The sequence below is a fragment of the Tyto alba genome, unplaced genomic scaffold (assembly GCF_018691265.1).
Source record: "Tyto alba isolate M040663 unplaced genomic scaffold, T.alba_DEE_v4.0 Super-Scaffold_13, whole genome shotgun sequence".
Lineage (NCBI taxonomy): Eukaryota > Metazoa > Chordata > Aves > Strigiformes > Tytonidae > Tyto > Tyto alba.
Window position 1 is genome coordinate 47,350,877 of NW_024881275.1, and position 20,313 is coordinate 47,371,189.

Sequence of the window (20,313 nt, forward strand, 5' to 3'; positions counted from 1 at the left end):
CATTCACCTTCTCCTCAATGCAAAGAAAAAAAATCTTTCCAATTAAGGAAAATCTATTCAAACTATCTCTATATACATTTCTCTGTGTGCACTTCCACACAAACTTGGTAATATACAATGGCTGTGCATATTGTTTCCCTATAGTAATGATGTTCCGTAGAAATAAAGCAGTGCTTCATAGATCATACATTCTTGCTCTGCAATTAAGTCAGTCTATCCTGGCTCTGAAAAAAAGTAAAGCTCCTAAAACAGCAGTTCAACCATCAGAAAAAAGGCATAAGGGATGGAGAGAGAGGAGGTACTGTGTGATCAGACAGTAAATTGTGAATAGTTACTGCCTTCCCACCTTTCTTGTCCTCTGGGTGGTTACATAAATAAATAACTGATGGGGTGAGGGGAGGCCTGTACCGAAGAGTTCCTTATTATGAGTGCTGAATAATTTTTCAACTAAAATTGTTGGATATTAGTTTCCAAACAGATGTTCTGTTAATGGGGCACCCTGGTATGAGGGGTCAGAAGTGTAGGTTTGACTGTGAGGTGGTAGAACAGCACCTCCAGCAGAGTAGTAATGTCTGACTGTTCAGAGACAGGTGCTCAGTTGCAATAGTACTGGAAGAGAACTTGCAAAGGCTATTTGTTGGAGTCCATATTTATTTTCTTTCCAAGTAGGTGAGCCAAATGCTTGGAGTTGCAATAAGTCACAGCCAGAAAAGCTTGAGACACCATTCATATGTCCTTCCTAGCTAAATTCCAGCACTAATCACTGTATGTCGTCTACTTGGGTTTATTTTGCACCCAGTCCTGAGTGGGTGAATCTGCTCAGTCCCATGCTGGCAAAGTGCATAGGTTTTGCCAGCCAGCTCAGTGAGACAAAAGTTGTTTAAGTGAGGATTTCAGCTGAATAACTCTACAAGACACCTTAGTCAGTGCATAATGGTAAAAATGGCTACATTTCAAGAGACATTTCAGTAACTCCAGAAGTATCACCCAGTGGGATCTCATTAGCAAGTATCCGAAGTGACATCTACTGGTGTAGAAATGAAGTTAAGAGGAAAGCAGAGCTGAAGAAAGAAGCTGACTAATGAGTCCCAAAACGTATTACTGGGGGGATCAGCAGCTGGAAACTGAAGCTGCTGAGTTCTGCTAAATAACTGAACCTGTAACTATTATGGAAGCAGATGAAAAAGATGTCAGTTTACTTCTGAGATCCAATGGTTTGCTAATGGTGCCTCCCTTTTCTGAATTTTAAAAATGGCCTAAAGCTACAGTGCAGCATCCATGCAGCTTTTCCCATCAAGTAAGCTCTGTCAGTTTAATGCCAACAGATAAGACGTGGTGCACACACTTTTATTCAGACCACTTAGACAATTCTATATATGTAGGTGGCTGGATTCACAAGATGAAAACATGTTGCATATGCTGGGACTTCCAAGGGAATATAAAGATGAAACAACAACGGTTAGGTTGGAGTGGACCCCCTAAAATCACTCTGAAGATTACTGTGCTTAATAATGGCCTTTGGAGGTCATTAGCAGGTACATCAATCCCTGTTCCATGCTGAAAAGTACTCTGGGAAGGCACTATTATCTCCCTCAACTTCCAAGAGAGACTGATGAAATTAGGCATACTCAGATAACTTTGTTAACCTTTTGCTTTCTAGTTATGCTTCTTCTTACTGGAGGAGACCAGTTTGTTCACCTTTTCACAAAAGACAGTTGCTGCCTTGCAGATAAGGGGACTTCTTTCTAGATACAAAGCAGAAAATTAAATCTGGCTGGAATTTCCAAAAGTTGAGAGTATTAGAGAAGTGGGTCATTTAGTAAAATTGCAAAGGATTGTAGTCTGGAAACACATTTGATGCTAAAGATCTGTACTCTAAAGCTATGGAGAAAACTGATACAAAAACTTAAGAATCTGGCTCACAACTTGTTGGAGGACAAGTGCTGGCAAGAGGTCAGAAGTGTAGTCCAGGTCAAATCACTTAATTCCCTCAGAAGCCTGCAAATAGCAATATGAAAATGATCTGCTGGGTCATGGTGCTCTTCAATCAACCTACAAATGTCTTTTCCTTCTTTGAACTCTGATTGGACTTACTCCAGCTTCCACTGTTTTCAATAACCAATGAATAAAATGTGTCCAGATCACACTAAACACCACAGGACATTGCTCTTTGCAGCCTTCTTCACCCAGAATGGCCCGTGATTTAATTGCTGCAAAGAGTACAATTCATAGAATCATAGAATGGTTTGGGTTAGAAGGCACCATAGAGATCATCTGGTTTCAAGCCCCCTGCCACGGGCAGGGACACCTTCCACCAGATCAGGTTGCTCAAAGCCCCATCCAGCCTGGCCTTTAGCACTTCCAGGAAGCAGGTATCCACAACTTTTCTGGGCAACCTGTTCTAGTGTCACACCACCCTCACAGTAAAGAATTTCTTCCATATGTTTAATCTAAATCTACCCTCTTTCAATTTAAAACCAATGCCCCTTGTCCTATCATTACACTCCCTGATAAATAGGTCCTCTCCATCTTTCCTGTAGGCCCTCTTTAAGTACTGGAAGGCTGCTATAAGGTCTCCTCAGAGCTTTCTCTGGGCTGAACAACCCCAACTCTCTCAGCCTGTCCTCTTACAAGGAAGGTGCTCCAGCCCCCTGATCATCTTCATGGCTATCCTCTGGACCCACTCAAGAAGGTCCATGTCTTTCTTACACTGGGGGCCCCACAGCTAAACACATTACTTCAGGGTAGTCTCATGAGAGAAGAGTAGAGAGGGAGAATCCCCTCACTCAACCTGCTGACCACGCTTCTCTGATGCAGCCCAGGATATGGTTGGCTTTTTTGGCTGTGAGTGCACATTGCTGACATACTCAGTTTTCCATCCACCACAACTCCCAAGTCCTTCTTCAAAGGGCTGCTCTCAATCCACTCATCACTCAGCCTGTATTTGTGCTTGGGATTGCCTCTACCCATGTGCACAACCTTGCATTTGGCCGAACTGAACTTCATGAGGTTCACATGGGCCTACTTCACAAACCTGACAAGGTCCCTCTGCATGGCATCCCTTCCCTCAGGCATATCAGCTGCACCACTGAGCTTGATGTCATCCATAAACTTGCTGAGTGCACTCCATCCCACTGTCCATGTCTCCAACAAAGATGTTAAACAACACATGTTTAAAACTCTTCTCTGTTGTCATCTTTAGTGTTCCCACCCATCCCAGAGCCTACTTCTTGGAAAGCACAATATAATCCCTGTCTTGCATCACACTGGGAGTGTCATAGCCAGGCCTATTGACTCCTCACAGCCGCAGGACCTGTGACCCAGTAAGCAAGGAATTTTTTCTTTGTTTGTTTTTTATCCTGAATTATTAAAAGCTGCTGTGGAAACAGGATAAGAGTCAAGTTAATGATAACTCTCCATCCACGCAATGGAGATACATCTCTGAAAATCTATTTTCAGGCCCACACACTGAACCATAGCCACAGCTTCATTAGAACACAAGTGCTGGATAAAAATTCACATCACTGGTTTAATATCAATCATTTGAAAGGAAAGAGATCAGACAGAATTAATTGAGATATGAATTTTATAATTTGAATTACAGAACATGAGTCACAGCTGAGAAAATATTTTTCTTTGTTCAAGACCCTTCACCTCTGACATGAAAAGAATACAATTTCTGCACTCTTTTTCAGTTGTTGATAGTCTCCAATGAAAAATTTACTATATATTTCTTCCTCACAAGGAAGACTGTACCTTCAAAATTGTATTTTCAAGCAGTGAAATTTCATTCCTTTGTACATGAATTTTTAAAGCCTTTGGTAATATCTGCATCTGAAATTAGACAAGAATGAAACATCCCATAGATATGCTAACACCGAAGAGTTTAGTTAACATTGTGAAGCTGTTTTATAGCAACAAAGTTTTACCAAAGTTAAGTTTGCTCTCCTGAGCTTGGAGATTAATTTCAAAGATCTGATACTGCTGGAGAACAAAGTCAGTTCACACTCTGGTATTTCTCCTGCCTTAAGACAGGATTTTCACAGCTATGCACCAGTTATATATGGAAATATGCAAATGAAATATTAAAAGTAATTAATTATATGATGTTGTATGTTTATTATTTCACTGCAGCTATAAATCCCGACTGCCTTTTCTCTGAGTGATATAGTGCCAAAATTGAGTTCATCAATCAGATTTAACAAAAAAAAAAAAAAAAAAAAAAAAAAAGAGCATTATGAGAACACTTTCCCACTGGAGAGAACAAAGGCCCTAACTTAGAACATCTCCCATTGTCAGCAACTCAAATGTTCTCACTTTTCTAGAAGTAAATTACCACCTACCTTAAACCATGGAAGACCTGGAAATTACATGTCTTAAATACCTATAAAGAACTGAACAGTTTTCATGGTTTTCCTGGTACTTGGACAATTTCAATTACTGTAGAGAATCTTACTGCCTAACCACTGAGAACATTTAATGGCCCAATAAGAAAAATGGGAAGAATTAATGGCACGCACCAAGAGACAGAAGGCCTCACACAACAGAACAAGGACTGCACACAATTCTCCTGCCATGTGATATGCTGCCTGCAGGAACAAATATCAAGGAATAAATCTCAGCAAAAAAACATGCTTGGGATGAACTCAACAACTATGTCACTGAAAGCAAAATAATAATAATAGCAACAAGGAATTAAACCCTCAAATAAGGAAATTCATTATATTGACATCAGAATTTGGATACTGCATAGTAAGTGAGTTTGAGAAAACACATTACAAGGCATTGCAGAGATGAAATACTGAACACCTGCTTATTAAGAAAACAGTCGACCTCCTCTTGTGCAAGAGGAGAGCTGAGGTTCTTAGAAGCATAAATGTATGACCATGCAATTAAGCATTGTGCCACAGTCTTTACACAACACCCAGCAAGGTCAATTGCAATTGTAGAGACAACCTTAATTATTCTAGCATTTGAATTTTCCATTTGTCACCTTTCCATATTTCTCATGCTGATTTCATGCGCAATTTGGAGGGCAGGAATCCTTATTAATATAATGAAACTTCTGCTATATTCCCCACAGCATATAAGGCTGGTCAAAGACAAGATGGGACAAAGACATTTCCCACTTTCACTCTCAGAACTAAGTATACAGTAGTGCCTGAAGTGATTCATACTTCATCTCAAGCACGGCTTAAATTCAAACCTAAATTATGTCTTGAAGCCAAGCCATTTGGGCAGAGGACCATGCTTACATCCTTTTTGCTTGAAACGCACCATTGTGAGGATAGTCTTGAGCTTTGATACTTTTCAGCATGGGCTCAGCAATGCCAACTCTCTAAACCATGTGTAGGATTTGCAGGAAGCCAGACTACAGGCATTGTCTCACTAGTAGCCAAGACAGGTAAAGTATTAATTACAGAGCATATACTAGGGGTCTCTCAGGCCTGGATTCTACCACAGTAGTGGAAATAATTAATTATGTAAATAAGTAGTTATGGATCATTACATGAAGAAAGTAACTAGCTTTCACTGCTGAGGTGTGCAGGTATATAACACAAACAAGGTCCTCTGTTTACAGAAGGCAGCATTCCACCCAAGAGCACTGGAAACAAGTTGACTGCTCTCACACAGCAAGCTGATAGTACTTGGTATTAGCAAGGGGTATTAGCTATGCGCAGCCTCACCACTGAGGAGCTGACAATGGACTCTGACCTACCAAGCACAGGGGCACTCAAGGCCTCTTGACAGTCTTGTCTGTGTGTGGCACCTCTCCCCAGAGACAGCTGTGGTATGGCCCAGATCTGTGGGGCAGTAGTGTTGAGATCAAGCCCATTTCAGATCAGAAAGCAAGCTGCATACATGCACCCTGGGGTAAAAGAAAGCTGGAGTATACCCCACTTATGTTTTTTACATTCTTTCAATCCTTTTTCAGTATCAGATGCTAGACTTTAATATTGCGTAGGAGCTTGCAGGCAACTGGTTGACCAGTTTTTTCAAAATGTCCTGTCCAAATGTCATCCTAAAAACTTGATTTCCAAATGAAAATGTTGCATATTTTTTATGAATAAATACTGGAGTACTGCACAATTCATTCTACCATTTCCCTAAGTTGTTTCTCTGCATAGCTGCCATGCTGGGCTGAGGGCATATGTATCTCAACTGAACAAATTAGATTTAAAACCTGAAGTTAACACACACTGGAACATATCTGTGGTATCTGTCATCATTCCCTTCAAGCTCTACCATAGCTCCCACGTTTCCTGAAGCCCTAAACAAGAGAGTGCATTCATCACACTTGTTGAAGAGCCAAAGCAAAAAGTTCAAAACAACATGAGCCTATCCTTTCTGTACGCCTCACCTAGAGCAATACTAACTGATGAAGCTATGATTCCTTGGCTTGTTTCCCTGACACCCTGCAGTTTCACTAAGGGAGTAACTTTGTGACTGTGGGTTCATGACCTAGGACACACACTTTCAAACTTGTATTCTGCATAAATAATCTGTTCCTAGTCACTCACTCAACTCACATGCTCATTTCTCACTCTTTTATTGGGAAGATTGCTCATACTTAAAACTTCTTGTATTTAATTCATACCTGCTAACAACTTGTGTATGTATACATACCAGATGGTCTGTTTCAGTTTTCTCCTTCCTTACATTTCTGCTTTTACTGCAGTTGGCAAAGAAATTAAGGTAATTTTTTACATAAACAAGTAATGGAAGAAATAATCCAACCCTTTTTCTATTCTTTCAACATTTGTTTCGCATTTCTAGCCACCAATTCCAAATACTTGGAGACAGTCTTGTATATCATCAAATCCACCTCTGTCAGGACAAAGTAACCTCTATCTTTCACAGAATTCTCAATCTTAAAAAAAAACAAACAAACAAACAAACAAACAAAAACAATGAAACAGCTTCTTTCTACATCTTTTCCAATTCTGCAGAAAACAATTTCATCTTTCAAATGCATGCTACCTGGGATTATCCCCAGGAGAAAGAAAACCACAGCATGTGTTTCCACAAGCTGGATGCAATCCCCAAAGCAGGACTTGCTATTGATAATCTCAAACGTAACCCACCACATCACTAGAGGAACTGCAATCCAGAGCTCTGACTAAGGTCAAACGACATTTCTCCAAGTATCCCTGTTTAGTGTCTCTGCAAAGACAACCCTTTGCCATATTGCACAGAAGCCAATGCACTTCCAAGAGACTTCACCACCCAGTACTCAGCCTGACTCAGCAAAGTCTAGAGAGCTGACAACATCCCAGGGAAATTCCCTTTGTTTCATCCAAACTCAGGCTGTATGCATTCTACTCATGAACATGTGAATTCTAATCTAGATCACCTTGGATTTGTAACAGAGGGCATCTCAGATGTCTTAAATGCTTTTACATAAGTTTGCCCAACAGCAAGAAAACATGCAACTCCCATCTACCTCTCAGAACTCTTCAGTGGTCTAGCAGAAGAGACAGTGGCCAGTGAAAACAGGGAATTAGCCCATCTGCCTGCAACTCAGAAATTCACTACTCTGTTTTTTTCCTTAGTGTCTACTGCTGACCTATGTCACTGCTTACAAACACTTCCACCCTATAAACATACATTAAACATATTCTGCACACACTGATATGTTTATATTAATATATTACACTATCTAGATATATACTCATTAACTACATTATAAAAACAACAAATTTTGACCAGGTTGGGGTTCTGAATCTGTCTTGTCTGGTAACTAATACCCCATTTTAAATGATGACATGAGTACCTTTCTCTGGCAGTTGACATAGGTTGGCAATTCCCTGTAAATACTTTATTTTCTTAGAAGCATAAGCCCAAATTTCATTATTTACAGAACAATTCTTGATACCTGTTTAAAAAATGTGCTATGACACCAAATCAATTCATCCTTATCCATGCCTCCCTCCTGAATTATAAGGATAAGGTCAGAAGTTTGACCCAGTGCAGACATAGCTTTGTTTACAGACAGCCACTCAGGTCTGTGATGAGACTTTGAAGCTTTTTCCCAGACATGTTCTTAGGGCACTGTAACCTATGCAGAGGTAGGCACTGCACAGGGAACATCTCTTATGAGGAGCAGGCCTTCCTCATTCTGTCTACAGGTATTTTCTATTGTTCTTTGGCATGTCAATTAAGTCAACACGCAGACCTTCATCACCAGAAACCCCTCCTCCAACCATTACCCACATTTCTTTCCAAGCTGTCTGAGCTACTGGGCCTCTTCCTATAAAAACTAAGTTACTCTAAAGAGGCAGTTTTGACCCAGTCTTGAGGGTGAGGCAGAAAAACTGCCTTGTCCCTCCACACATCAATCCCTAAAAGCTAATGTACAGTAACAATGGGTTCAGCTACCTTAAATTAAGCTCATTTCTCTACTAATGGTTTGTCTTGTACATTTCTTTCCAATATCATTCTGAATCCTCACAACTATTCATTTCCTTCTCATTCCAAATTGTGTCATTACAAGAATCAACTTCAGTAGAAGAGAGTGCTTCCCAACAGTTAAGTCTATCAGATAAATGAATCTCTCTCTCTTTCAGATGAATGCTCTGTGAGTAGTGGAAGCCTAAATATGAAAAGTCGAGTAGGTTTGTCCCATTTTACCTGTGAACACGAAGAAAGCCTTGGAACCAATACAGAACATACGTGGACTGTATCTCTCAGAAACATGCTGAATTATGACCCTTCTCACAAACCACAAATTCAAGCTTGGAAAGCACCCACATAGGTACAGAGAAGCCTCTAACATTTAAAATAATGTGAGCGCTTAACAGACAATGAAAAAACAGGCATTTTTCTCCCCTCATCTTTACTCTCTTGTTCAACTTTGCAGGGCTTTTCTGTGTGGAAGGTGTGTTTAATCAGGGACAAAGGTCAAGGGACAGTGAACAAGATTAGAAAGTTCATTGTGGCAAAGTAATTACCTGGCTCTAGCCAGGTGCTCAGGGAATTGGTCAGAAATGAGCTGAAAACAATAGTTCTCCACTAAGCATTGAGTGGAGCTCAAGCTAAAAAGCTGGATCCCTACCTTGTCTCGAATACCTTGTCTCATAACTTCTCTTTCAGCCTCCATCTTGGCATATTTGGCTTTTCTCTCTTCTTCTTCTTGCCTGAGGGCTTCCTGTCGTTCCTCTTCTTTCTTGGCAGCATCTGGGTCTTTCTCCTCATCCCCACCCAGCATCTTCCCCATGTCTTTGGTAGCCCCTAGAGAAAGAACAAGAGAAATTCAGCCCTGTAAGAATGTAGGAAAACCACCATGATGCCAGCTCTCTCTTCCCCACACTCACGACCTTCTTCCACTTCCTCTGCATTTGGAAAGGTTTCTCCTTCCACTGAGGAGGAGGCACATTCCCCAGAGAGGCAAGAGGTGGGCAAAGCACCCAGCCTGACCAGGGGAGTTACCTGGCACTGGTGAGAGAAGCATGGCAACAAGAGGACAACAAAATCTACATCTGTAGATTTGCATGATGGCAACACAATTGGTTTGCAGTCCTGAAGGGGGCAAGCTTCCATCTACACAATGTTTTCACTCTATCAGCTGTCATGTAACTGAAGATTGATTTTGGAGGGTCTTCAATGTAACAGGCAGGGGATACATCCAGAAAGAAATGACAGCAGGGCTAGGAAAGGAATTTGAAATCTCAACTGCAGGGATGAATAATCACAGTCTTAATTGTTGTCAGAAATTATGCATCCTGTGACAGGTATGAGCACACACAGTAGTAGCAAACATCTGGAATTGCTGATGATTTGTAGGCTCCTGACATGTATCAGAAAGAAGCAGCATCTCTGCATGTCTCTTATTTACGCTTGGACACCACTGCCTCTAATGCTTAGTACGTAGGTGGGATCCTGGCTCTTCCTGATTCTCTTTCTACCCCTGCATGCACACTGGTCCCAAATTTTCAGCCCCTGTGTGCTCCTGAGACAGCTCTGTTACTGTGCAAAGCCCTTGCACAACCATGCAAATGGGGAGGCTTCTTCCATGCTCTTCTGTCCCCACAGGGCTGACTAGAGCCATCTACCCTGTATTTCAGAGGCACTTTTACTGTCAAATGACTAGCAATCATCCTACTTGGGAGGAAAGAAGGTGCTGGGAAAGGGGAAGGGTATTTACTGTGCATCATCATCATCGGGACACTGGAGGGCTGCAGCAGGATCAAGCCCAGTTACATGGATGAAGTGAAGACAACTACCCTTTGGGAGTTGTGTTGGACTTTGCCTGGAGCAGAAAAACACCCTGCATCATTTACTAAAAAAGGTACCTTCACCCTGGAAGAATACTGTAGCTGGTTGATTACTGCCCTTAGTTCCTACGTCAGGACAGCTCCAGACTGGCTCCTTGCTGACTGAGATTTAATTAAGTTAATCTAAAACAGCTCTGTTGTAGCACACACTCACATGTACGTAGGTGTGTAGATACTTAACATCTTTTGCCTTGCACAAGACAAAGTCATCTGGCTGTTTCAAAGGCTCAGGCTGGAAGGAGACACTGTCAAAGTCCTTCCAAATAATTGTTGGCTTTATTAGAGGCTAGGTGAAGAGAAGAGGTTTTCACAACCCCTTATCCCTCTCTTATAAATTACCCCTTCAGTCTGTCAATAGTGCTGGAGGACTGTGTTTGTTCTTGCTTTCCATGTCAGTTCTTGGGATGGCGATGATGAAACCTTGGTTTATGGAAGTATACAGGGGGAGAAACATCTGCAGCCTGTCAGGATGATTCCTCCTGAATTTCCCCAGAGATGACAGTTATCAGATTAACTACTGCCTCTAACAACCACCAAGGAATTTGTCAAGAGGTGAGCAGATATTGTGGCTTTTCCCCTTCACATTTCTTTTCCAGGTCACATGTTTTCCTAGACCCTTAAACTGAAAGCAACCCTGAATCAAAAGCAACCCTCCAGTCCCCCAAAATGTGATAGAGGAATGGCCTCATTACATCTCCCATAGAGAAGCACAGGAAAACTGATAATTTTATCCCTGACAAGATCTGGTTGTTACAGATGTTTTTTTTGCCAGGTGGGAAATAATAACAGTAAACAGGACTATCTCCATTCAGCTAGCTAACCACAAGCCTCTTGACACTTCCATCATGTTGGGAAATGTGGATAAAAAGAGGAAGACTCCCAGGGACCCCAAACAAACCCCAGCTGGCATGTTCATGGTCCCTAGCTAATGTCAGCCTTCCTCTACTGTCATTTTTCATCGTCCTCTGCAGGGCCAGAGTAATACAGGTAGTCTTGCATTTTGAGGGCAAATTTGCTCAGACCATTTGGTGAATTTTTTCCTGGGATGCAAGGAAGGCTAACTGAAATTGCAAGCAAGACATAATTTCATAGCAAGCAGAAAGACAATGAAGACTAGTTGGGTCACGCATCCTCCTTAAACAGCCTTACTGTGCATAAATCATTGATGACTGTCCTGCTTTCACCTGAGATAGAGTTAATTTTCACAAGAACCTGGGAGGGGGCACAGCCAGGACAGCTGACCTGAACTAGCCAAGGGGATATTAGATACCATATGATGTCATGGTCAGTATAAAGCTGCAGGGGCTAGCTGGTGGGTGGAGGGATTGCAGATCTGAACGGACTGAGCATTGGGTTCCAGGTGGTGAGCAATTGCATTGTTCATCACTTTCTTTATACATTCTTTAATGAGTATTATTGTTATTATTACTTATTCCCTTCCTGTGTTATTCTATTAAACTTTCCTCGAACTCATGAGGTTTTACCTTTTTCTTCCAATTTTCATCCCCATCCTATCAGAGGGGGGAGGAATGAACAAGCAGCCCTGTGGTGCACAGTTGACAGCTGGGCCTAAACCACAACAATGACCAATGCCAGTAACACCCTTGATCTCTGGATTCTTCTCAAAAAATACTTTCACTGATGATCAAACTTATTTGGGTTCAATAATCTATCAAGTTTAGCTCTTTTTAGCCTCTCTCCACGTAGAGTTACCCAGACAGCGTAATACAATAGTTATGAAGCAGAATTCAGCAGCAGAAAGAGGTTATTTTTTTCCCTCTAAGCACTACTTCTAGGCTATCATTAAGTTATAACATCAGCTCAGCTCATCATGTAGAGAATGAAAATGTATAGACTTTGTTTTATCTCTTAGACAAGACCAAGATTTTGAATACTTTAGGCACACAGGACACATACAAGAAAAATAATGTAGTTTCAGGATCCTCACAGGTTCTCTTAATTCACTCCTGGATTCAAAGTCACCTTCTAAATGTACAGAATGCTGCACTGTAGCATCACTGTTAGCTAACTGGAAGTAAATGTATTATGGGAAGCAAATTTCTACACAACATTTTGGCTCTGATCTCTTCTGTTACTTTCTGTATAGAAAAGCTTTTTTTTTCTCTCATTTGTTCTTCATCCTAAACTTTAGATTTCATTGCTAATGTTCCCTGGATAACAGTTTCTGGTTTTAGTGGTTCAGCAGTGGAGGCTCCAGAGAATTCATTTGCATGCAACTGAGATGCTGCAGTTACAGGCACAAGCAGAAGGAAAGAGCAGAAGTTCTGTCTTCAAGCCTACTTTTGAAGCTTCCAATGAAACAGGGGGAAGGACACTATTACTGAATCTGTTCATATGATAAGCCTGGCTCTTTTTGTCTTCTTTTATATCCCAACCTTAACACCTATCTTGACATAAAGAGAAGACAGAGAATGTCAAAATAATCACTAATCAGTAAGAAGATTCAATTAACAGTATTTCCAACATCTCTAGACAAGGCCATGGGAAGTACATAGAAATGGCTAAAGCTCCAGAACAACATTTGCAAACTGTTACCTTTATGGCTCTAATAAACAGTCCTGCTCCTGAAGGATAAAAAACTTCCATGAGAGAAGCATCTCAGAGGTGGCTTGTTTAGAAGACAAGTGGCATGTCAGGCTTTCCAAACTAATAGTCATTCCCTTGATCCATAAGGGTTAAAGAACTAGGCAATCAGGTGTTAAGCCAAATACTGTGAGCATACTCAGATACACTTTAACATGAGATTTGCTGGTTTAAGTTGTCATCAGCCGTCTGAAAAATAGTAATTCAGTTGTTTGGGAACATGTGGGAGACATTCTCCAGTCAAACAGCTGGAAAGCAGGTCAGCTGTCGGGAAAGCAGTTTTGCAGTAAGGTTTTGGGGTCCTGGTGGACAATAATCTGACCATGAGCCAACAATGCATCCTTGCAGCAAAGAAGGTCAACAGCCTCCTGGGCTGCATTACAAGGAGTGTTGCAAGAAGATTGAGGGATCCTTCCCTTCTACTCAGTCCTGGTGATACAAAATTTAGAGTCATGTTGCCAATTCTGGGCTCCCAGATACAAGAGAGATACAGAGCTACTGGAGTGAGCCAGCAAAGGACCATGAAGATGATTAGGAGACTCAAGGATCTCTTATACAAGGAGAGTCTGAGAGAACAGGGACTTGATTACCCTAGAGAAGAGAAGGTTCAGGGGGATCTCAGTAGTGTGCACAAATACTTGATGAAAGGGAGTGAGTAACAGGGAGCAGGAATGGGTCACTTATTTTTGAAGCATCGTTTCAGAACCAGAACTAAGAATATTTTATTGATATCACTGGAAAGAGACCTTTTTCATCGAGACCATAATGCAAAGCTTATGTCGGGTATACAAGAAGCCCCTTCCACATTTTAAGGCTCATGAAAAAGGTGAATTTGGCATTACAAATGTCTTGGTTTGGGCCTGGTTGGCAGCCAACCACAACACAGCAGCTCCCTCTCCCTTCTCCCCCGGCAATGAGAAGGGACAGAGAGCCAGGTTTGGGGTTCGAGATAGGACTGGGATGGGGAAAAGTTCCCTTTTATGATCAAGAGCAAAAGGCAGACTCGTTAGGGGAAGAAAAAAAAACCCATACATTTATTACAGACACTAACAACACATAACAGAGTAAGACAGTGAGCAGCATTGCCACATCTTGAGAACACCTTCCCCCCACCCCTCCCTTCCTCCCGGGCTCAGTTCTGCTCCCGATATCTCTACCTCCTCCCCCAGTGGCACCGGGGCAGGGAATGGGGGGTGCAGTCAGCACTGCCACTTCCCTTATCTTCAGTGAGGGGAGTGTCCGGAACTTGTTCCTCCTGCTCCATCGTGGTCCCCCTCTCACAGGAGACAATCCTCCACAAACTTTCTCCAACATGAGTTCCTCCCACAGGCCGCAGCGTTCCCCCCACTGCTCTGTCATGGGTCACTAAATTTCTTCGACTGGTTTCCCTCCCACGGCTGCAGCCCTTCCTGAGCTGCTCTGGCGTAGGACACCCCTGCATGCTGCAATCCTCCCAGCGCTGAATTACAGCAGTGGGGCTACCTTTTCCCATGAGACCCCGGCCTTCTTTGGGCACAGCACCTTGATTATTCCAAGCAGAAGCCACAGGCCATAAATCAATGTCTGCTCCACCGTAGATCTTCATGGGTGGCAGGGGGGGCCGCCCTGCCATCTCACCACAGGATACAGGGATGTCTCTGCTCCGGCACACCTCCCCCCTCCTTTCTTCCTCCGTTCCTCCACTGACCTTGGTGTTCACGCAGCTGCAGCAACTCCTCCTCACAAGTCCAACTGCATGTCACCACGTCCCTTCTTAAATACGTTATCGCAGAGGCGCAGCTGACTGGCTCAGTTTTCCAAACAGAGCTGGAGTTTACTTCGAGCCGGAGGAGCTTCGAGAAGCTTCTCACAGGGGGATGCCCTGATAGCCCCCTCCCCTGCCACCAAAAAACTCCACCACTCACTCAACCCAGGACAACAAAAAAAAGTCTTGTAGCAATCATTATGGGATTTCTTACTCTGTCCAGAAGTCAAGATAATGAATCACTAATTTGTCAGGAAAGACTAGGCTGGCATTTATACGAAGACTTCACTAAACAAAGGAATTCCATATACAAATTTTTCCCCAATATGAATCATGTCTGAAGAAATCAGATCCTGTCCAAGTGTTTTTGTCCAAATCCCTTAGATGTTACAGATTTTCAAATTATTCCCTCAGGCTGCTGTGACATAAACTTCATCACCTGTTGCAGCCAAAATACACACCAGTAAGATTATTTTAGACAAAATACAAACTGAACCTCTGTTCCCCCTGCCCTTGAAATATGGCACCATATTTCCAACCTGCATACCTTCCTCCAGCAAAGTCATTAGATCTGTTGATTACACCTGAATGAACTAGTCTGGCTGAGAGAAGAGTTCTTGTCACCAGGGTGAAATTCAGTTCCCAATAGGGATGACTAGATTCAAGTTTCTGCTCAGAGATGTGTCCATGTATGCTGGGTACCCAGTTTCCTATTACAGCAAATGGAAGCCCACTGTGACCTTCAATTGCCTCTGTCTACCATTTAAGAGTGAGGTTTCCTACAGAGTCTAAATCACAGTCCAGGAAATGGAGTCCAAAGGCAAAGCACACTCCCACCTTTGGTGAGTTTAGATACTTACTTGCCATGCCAAGATCTCATGTAGACTCCTTGGCCTATGTGTCTTATACAGCAGGATCTACCTCCACCTCCTCTGATCTAGCAGTCAGTTAAGCATCATGCTGGGATCCAGATTTATATACACATCTTAGTCAGAGACAGAGTAAAAACCCAAAACTACAGTCTACAGCACCAGAATATGGAGTGGAGCAGGTGAGTGTAACTTCTCCCTAGCATAAAATATAGACAACAGCAGGCTCCCAAACATGTTATGTCTGGACAGCAATAGCATTTTAATGCACTTCCTTTTACCTTTAAAGAAGAAAGAGGTGTTTCCAGCATATCACCAACCTCCCCTACAACTAAGAAAAAGTGATAGATGAATGATCACTAAACAGCATTTTGTGAAGAAGTTAGTTCACTCTCAAATAAAACGAAAAGTAAGGAGTATATATTCTACATCCAGACATAGCCCACTGAACTCTAAAAGTTGTCTGGATTTTTTCAGTGCTACAGCAACATACTTTCATTCTACAATGCCTTGAAAAATCATCTGAATCATTCATGATTTTTTCTTACTCGCAAAAAGTAAACAGCACCAGACTACTATTCATAGTTCACTATCTTGTACACAAATAACTCCTGCAACTTTCTTTAACCCCAGCAGGAATATAAATTTTCCCTCTTAGGACTGGGTGACTTTTAGCAACCAGATGGGCCAAGAAGGAAGGAATAAAGAGCAGCTGATGATGGATGGGCTGTACAACCTCATTTTTGTCTTTCACTCTGAGTGTTCTTGACATTACAAAATGGTTTTAATGACTTGCACTTTCCCATACCTTTTTGTCTCACTCTTTTTTGAAAACGAGACTGAGAAAGCATGGGTGAACTGAACTCTTCAGGATCTCTGCCCAGTAAGATCTCCTGTGCTCCCTTTCGGGGCTCTCTTCTGAGACTTACAGGTAGTATGTTGTGAGCTTTTCAGACATATCCTTCTGCATCTCCTTTCTTCAGTCTTCCTATCTGCAAAGCAGGAATAAATCTAGATGCCAGTCTTGGTCCAGGACTTCATGTTCTGCAGAGGCACACAATGTAAGGCAGCTCCTGTTTTCTTACATTTTTGAGTCAGCTTTCACCAGGTGATGCCTGTTTCATTGCAGAGTTTGGTACAAGCCAATGGAATGTTACTGGAATTGACATGAGCAAAAGAGGTTACAAACTATGTAATCCCAAAACACTGTATTCAGACTAGGGCTGATACCCGCAAAGTAAGAGTATTAGAAAATATGTATTTGTGGAATAGAATTATTAAGATCAATTTAAGATGTATTAATCATTTAACAATTGTGCTGCAGAACAAATACTGATCTTTTGAGGAACAGTTGGAATGACTGTAGGATAAGGAACTCATAAATAATCTTATTGGAGACAGTTTGGCCTTGTTGTGGCAGGTGCAAAGAAACATAAAGATAAAAAAGCTGCAAATTAGCAACAAACCAGACCAGGCCAGACTTGAAGGACAAGATGTATGTGACTACAGGACTGAGTTTGGGCAGAAGTAAGGGTCAACTGGTGAACACAGTGAAGAAGACTACAAGCCTTCATCTGAAGACCCCCGATGACCACCTGAAGACTCCAACTGACATGCACAAGAGACATTAACTCATGCTAAATGAGTTCCCAGAAAAGTTATGAATATGATAAAAATGCAATGAATATGTATGATAAAGTAGTATAAATACTTGTTGATTTCATTCTCACACACACACATTAGGAAGAGCTATCCCCTGTGCGTCCAGCACTGTAATAAAGAATGCCTGCTTTCTAAAACTCAAAAATTGAGTCTTAGAGAGTGAATTAATTACCACTTTCCAGTAACAGGGCCAGTTCAAGAACCCTTAATTGCATGAACAAGTTTTTTCTTGTCAATGGTGAGATCAAAATAACTCATCCACAAAGAACCAGTACATACTGTCAGCTGGTCAGAATAAAGCCTGTGACTTTTTGACACTGCTGGGGCAGCCTCATTCTCTGCCTGGTGTTTCTATACTGTTAACAAAAAGGGGAAGGGCAGAGAAGGGCCTGGCACATAGGTATCCAGGCCATCACATCTGCTTTGGAGCAAAAATCTACCTCATATCAGTACAATAAAACAAGAGCCAGGAAAGATTTTGTTTGCCTGTGCCCACATTAACCTGCTGCTCTTTTCAAGTACAAAAAGTAGTGCTACCTTTGTTCTTCATCTATTTAGGACTAGCACAAAACAATGCTTTTAGGAATGTTTTGGAAACAAAAGAGTACACAGCTCCACGCTTGCTGTAGAAAGCTGTTTTCCTGCAAATGTTTGCACATTTCTTCAGCAATAAGAACAAAGATGCCTCTCCTATCTGCCTCATAGTCCTTCAACTGGGAGATAAAGGTGCAAGGTCTTTTCCTTCTTCAGTTTTATTAGCCACCAGATTACTATTTCCCTCAAAAAAAAGTAAATGTCACACCAATCCTTTCAGCTGAAAAAAGACCCCAACCAACTGACCTTCTGTTAAATTTTCAATAAAAGTGTAATAGCCCTTCAGTAAAGTATCACATGATATTCCAAAGTGGTACTTGCATTAATGAAATACTGTGTTTATACATTAGTACTGAATAGTTCCAAAGGAACCATCACAATTTATTAATTAACTATAAATAATACACCTATTGTAGTTCATTAGTGATTCCTCTTTCATAAACAAAAAACTGATGCCAAGTTCACTTGAGGACCTCGCTTGAGCAATCATAATATCTCTGAAAATGCCATTTTCTGGTCTTTTTGGTACAGTGGGGACCTCTGATAAGGATACTTACTATTGCATGAAATGAATAAATTCTTAATGAAATTCAAAGCTCAATGCAAACATGGAACTCTCTGTTAACATTCCCAGATTCACTCAGCACAAGAGACTTACACAACTGAGAAGGGGCATGATTATATGAACTTCTGCTCCCTGAGCCAGTCTATGGTTTTAGGTTTATTTCCAGGTCAGTGAGCTGCCTATCCCTTTCAGTGTTAAGTGTTCTGAGATATCACAGAAAAACAATATTGGAAGGATCCCAGTGAGGTCCATCTCAAAATATTAAGTGGTGAGCCATGGATCATGGGTACTGTGCAAGTCATGTAGTGGTAGAACATAAATGGGCCTGAGGAAGGACTAGTAAAGAAGCATTCAAAGCTTCAGTTTACTTTATTTATAAATTAATAATGTCGAGAAAAAGCTGCACAGAAAGGTATGGATTTTTTTAAAAAAAATTATGTTATTTTTACACACACACAAATGATTAAATTACCTTCCAAATAAATAAGAATGCAAGACACCAGTCTGGTCTATCCCTTTCCCCAAGGATCAGCCTTATGCTATTCCTGCCAGCCCTTTGCCTACGCTGCTACCAAAGGACTGTAGAGGTGAAGGCAAAGCAGTGAATAAGGCTGTGATCAACAGCTAGCTGGCCACTGCAGTGCTCATCACACTGCAATACAGACTTGGTCTGTTTTCTGTCTTTTCCTTTTTCCCCCATCTCCATTTTCCAGGTTTTTGGTCTGCTTGTTATTTTCAAGCATCTGTAGAAATTTCCATTCCTCAACCTAATGGAATTCACTGACTCAGTCCTTTATGTTCTCTGAATGCTCATGCTGGGATCTAAAATATTCCCTACCACCAGCTAATCGGGAAAGACATGGTCTGAGGATACCCAGCACCTAAAACTGAGGCCTGTCTCATGTAACCAGTACCAAGACAAATAGATATAGATAATAGTGAGAAGTTATTCACAGAATCAGCACTGGGATAAAATACTGTGATTATTTGGGTGATCAAGACATTAGGGTGATCATCTGCACATCTGCCCAGCTTTCCCTCATCCAGATACTGGGATTTTTTACCACACCTTGGTCTGTGTTCATGGTGTAACGTCAAAAAACGCTCAATACTTGCCATTCCCTGCACCTTCTTCAGAAAAGGGTCCTGAACAAGCAGACATTTGCTCTGACTTTTCATGTTTAGACAGAGAAGCCTTTGTTTTACTGTTCATGGGGACCTTTGCTTCAGCCATTCCCCCTCCAGACTCAGCTTGCTGTCTCTGGCATTTTACTTCAGTCCTTCTCTCTCTCCCTTTGTATCCAGCCAAACTGCATTGCTCAAAAGTCTTCTTGTTGGGAAACAAATGGGTATGTTGAGCAAACTCTGGGTAAAGGTACTTGAAATATTTAAGGATATTCAGAGGTTTTTGGAACTCCGGATATTTGGAGACAAATGCCTCTTCTCACCACTATGGTCATATTTCATTTCCCTTACACACCCCAAGGCAGACTTTAAAGGCTGATGTTGAAGGGCCTTTTTCAAACTTGGTACAAATACATGTGGATGCACATAGAACTTTTCAGGAATTATTTTTATTGCATTTCTCTGAGATAGCAGTAGATTCTAACATGTTCAAGAGAAATGTTTCATGCTGCAGATGTCCAAAACTGAATGAGATAGATAGCCATGTCAGCAGAACACAAGCAGACAAAATAAAGTATTCTTTTTGTACAAGACCCTGACAGCCCCATCAGCATAATTTATTTGGCTAAAATTGTGGTCTCTGTTTTTTACTCTGCAAAGTCTCCATCATTGCACAGTGACACTTTCTCTCTAGCTATTTAGAGCCATACAGTTTTTGTACAAAAAAACAATATCTCATCTCAATGGTACTTGTGCATTTGTGCAACAAATGGATGTTTTAAGTCTGTCTTCTATTTTTTCTTTCTAGCTTACAACTACCAATTAATGTATTTAAGTGGATTCTTCAGTTAGTATATGACTCAATCCTTTGCACTG

General features: G+C 41.4%; 1 protein-coding gene across 2 annotated transcripts in view; it reads right to left on the reverse strand.

Annotated features, from left to right (window-relative positions):
- Positions 1 to 20,313, reverse strand: part of CPLX1 (complexin 1) — a 159,242-nt gene that overhangs the window by 54,627 nt on the left and 84,302 nt on the right. For both annotated transcript variants that reach the window (XM_042787931.1, XM_042787932.1), the window contains one exon: positions 9,056 to 9,231. In XM_042787931.1, coding sequence (XP_042643865.1) covers positions 9,056 to 9,231 — 176 coding nt within the window. The remainder of the gene's footprint in view (positions 1 to 9,055; positions 9,232 to 20,313) is intronic.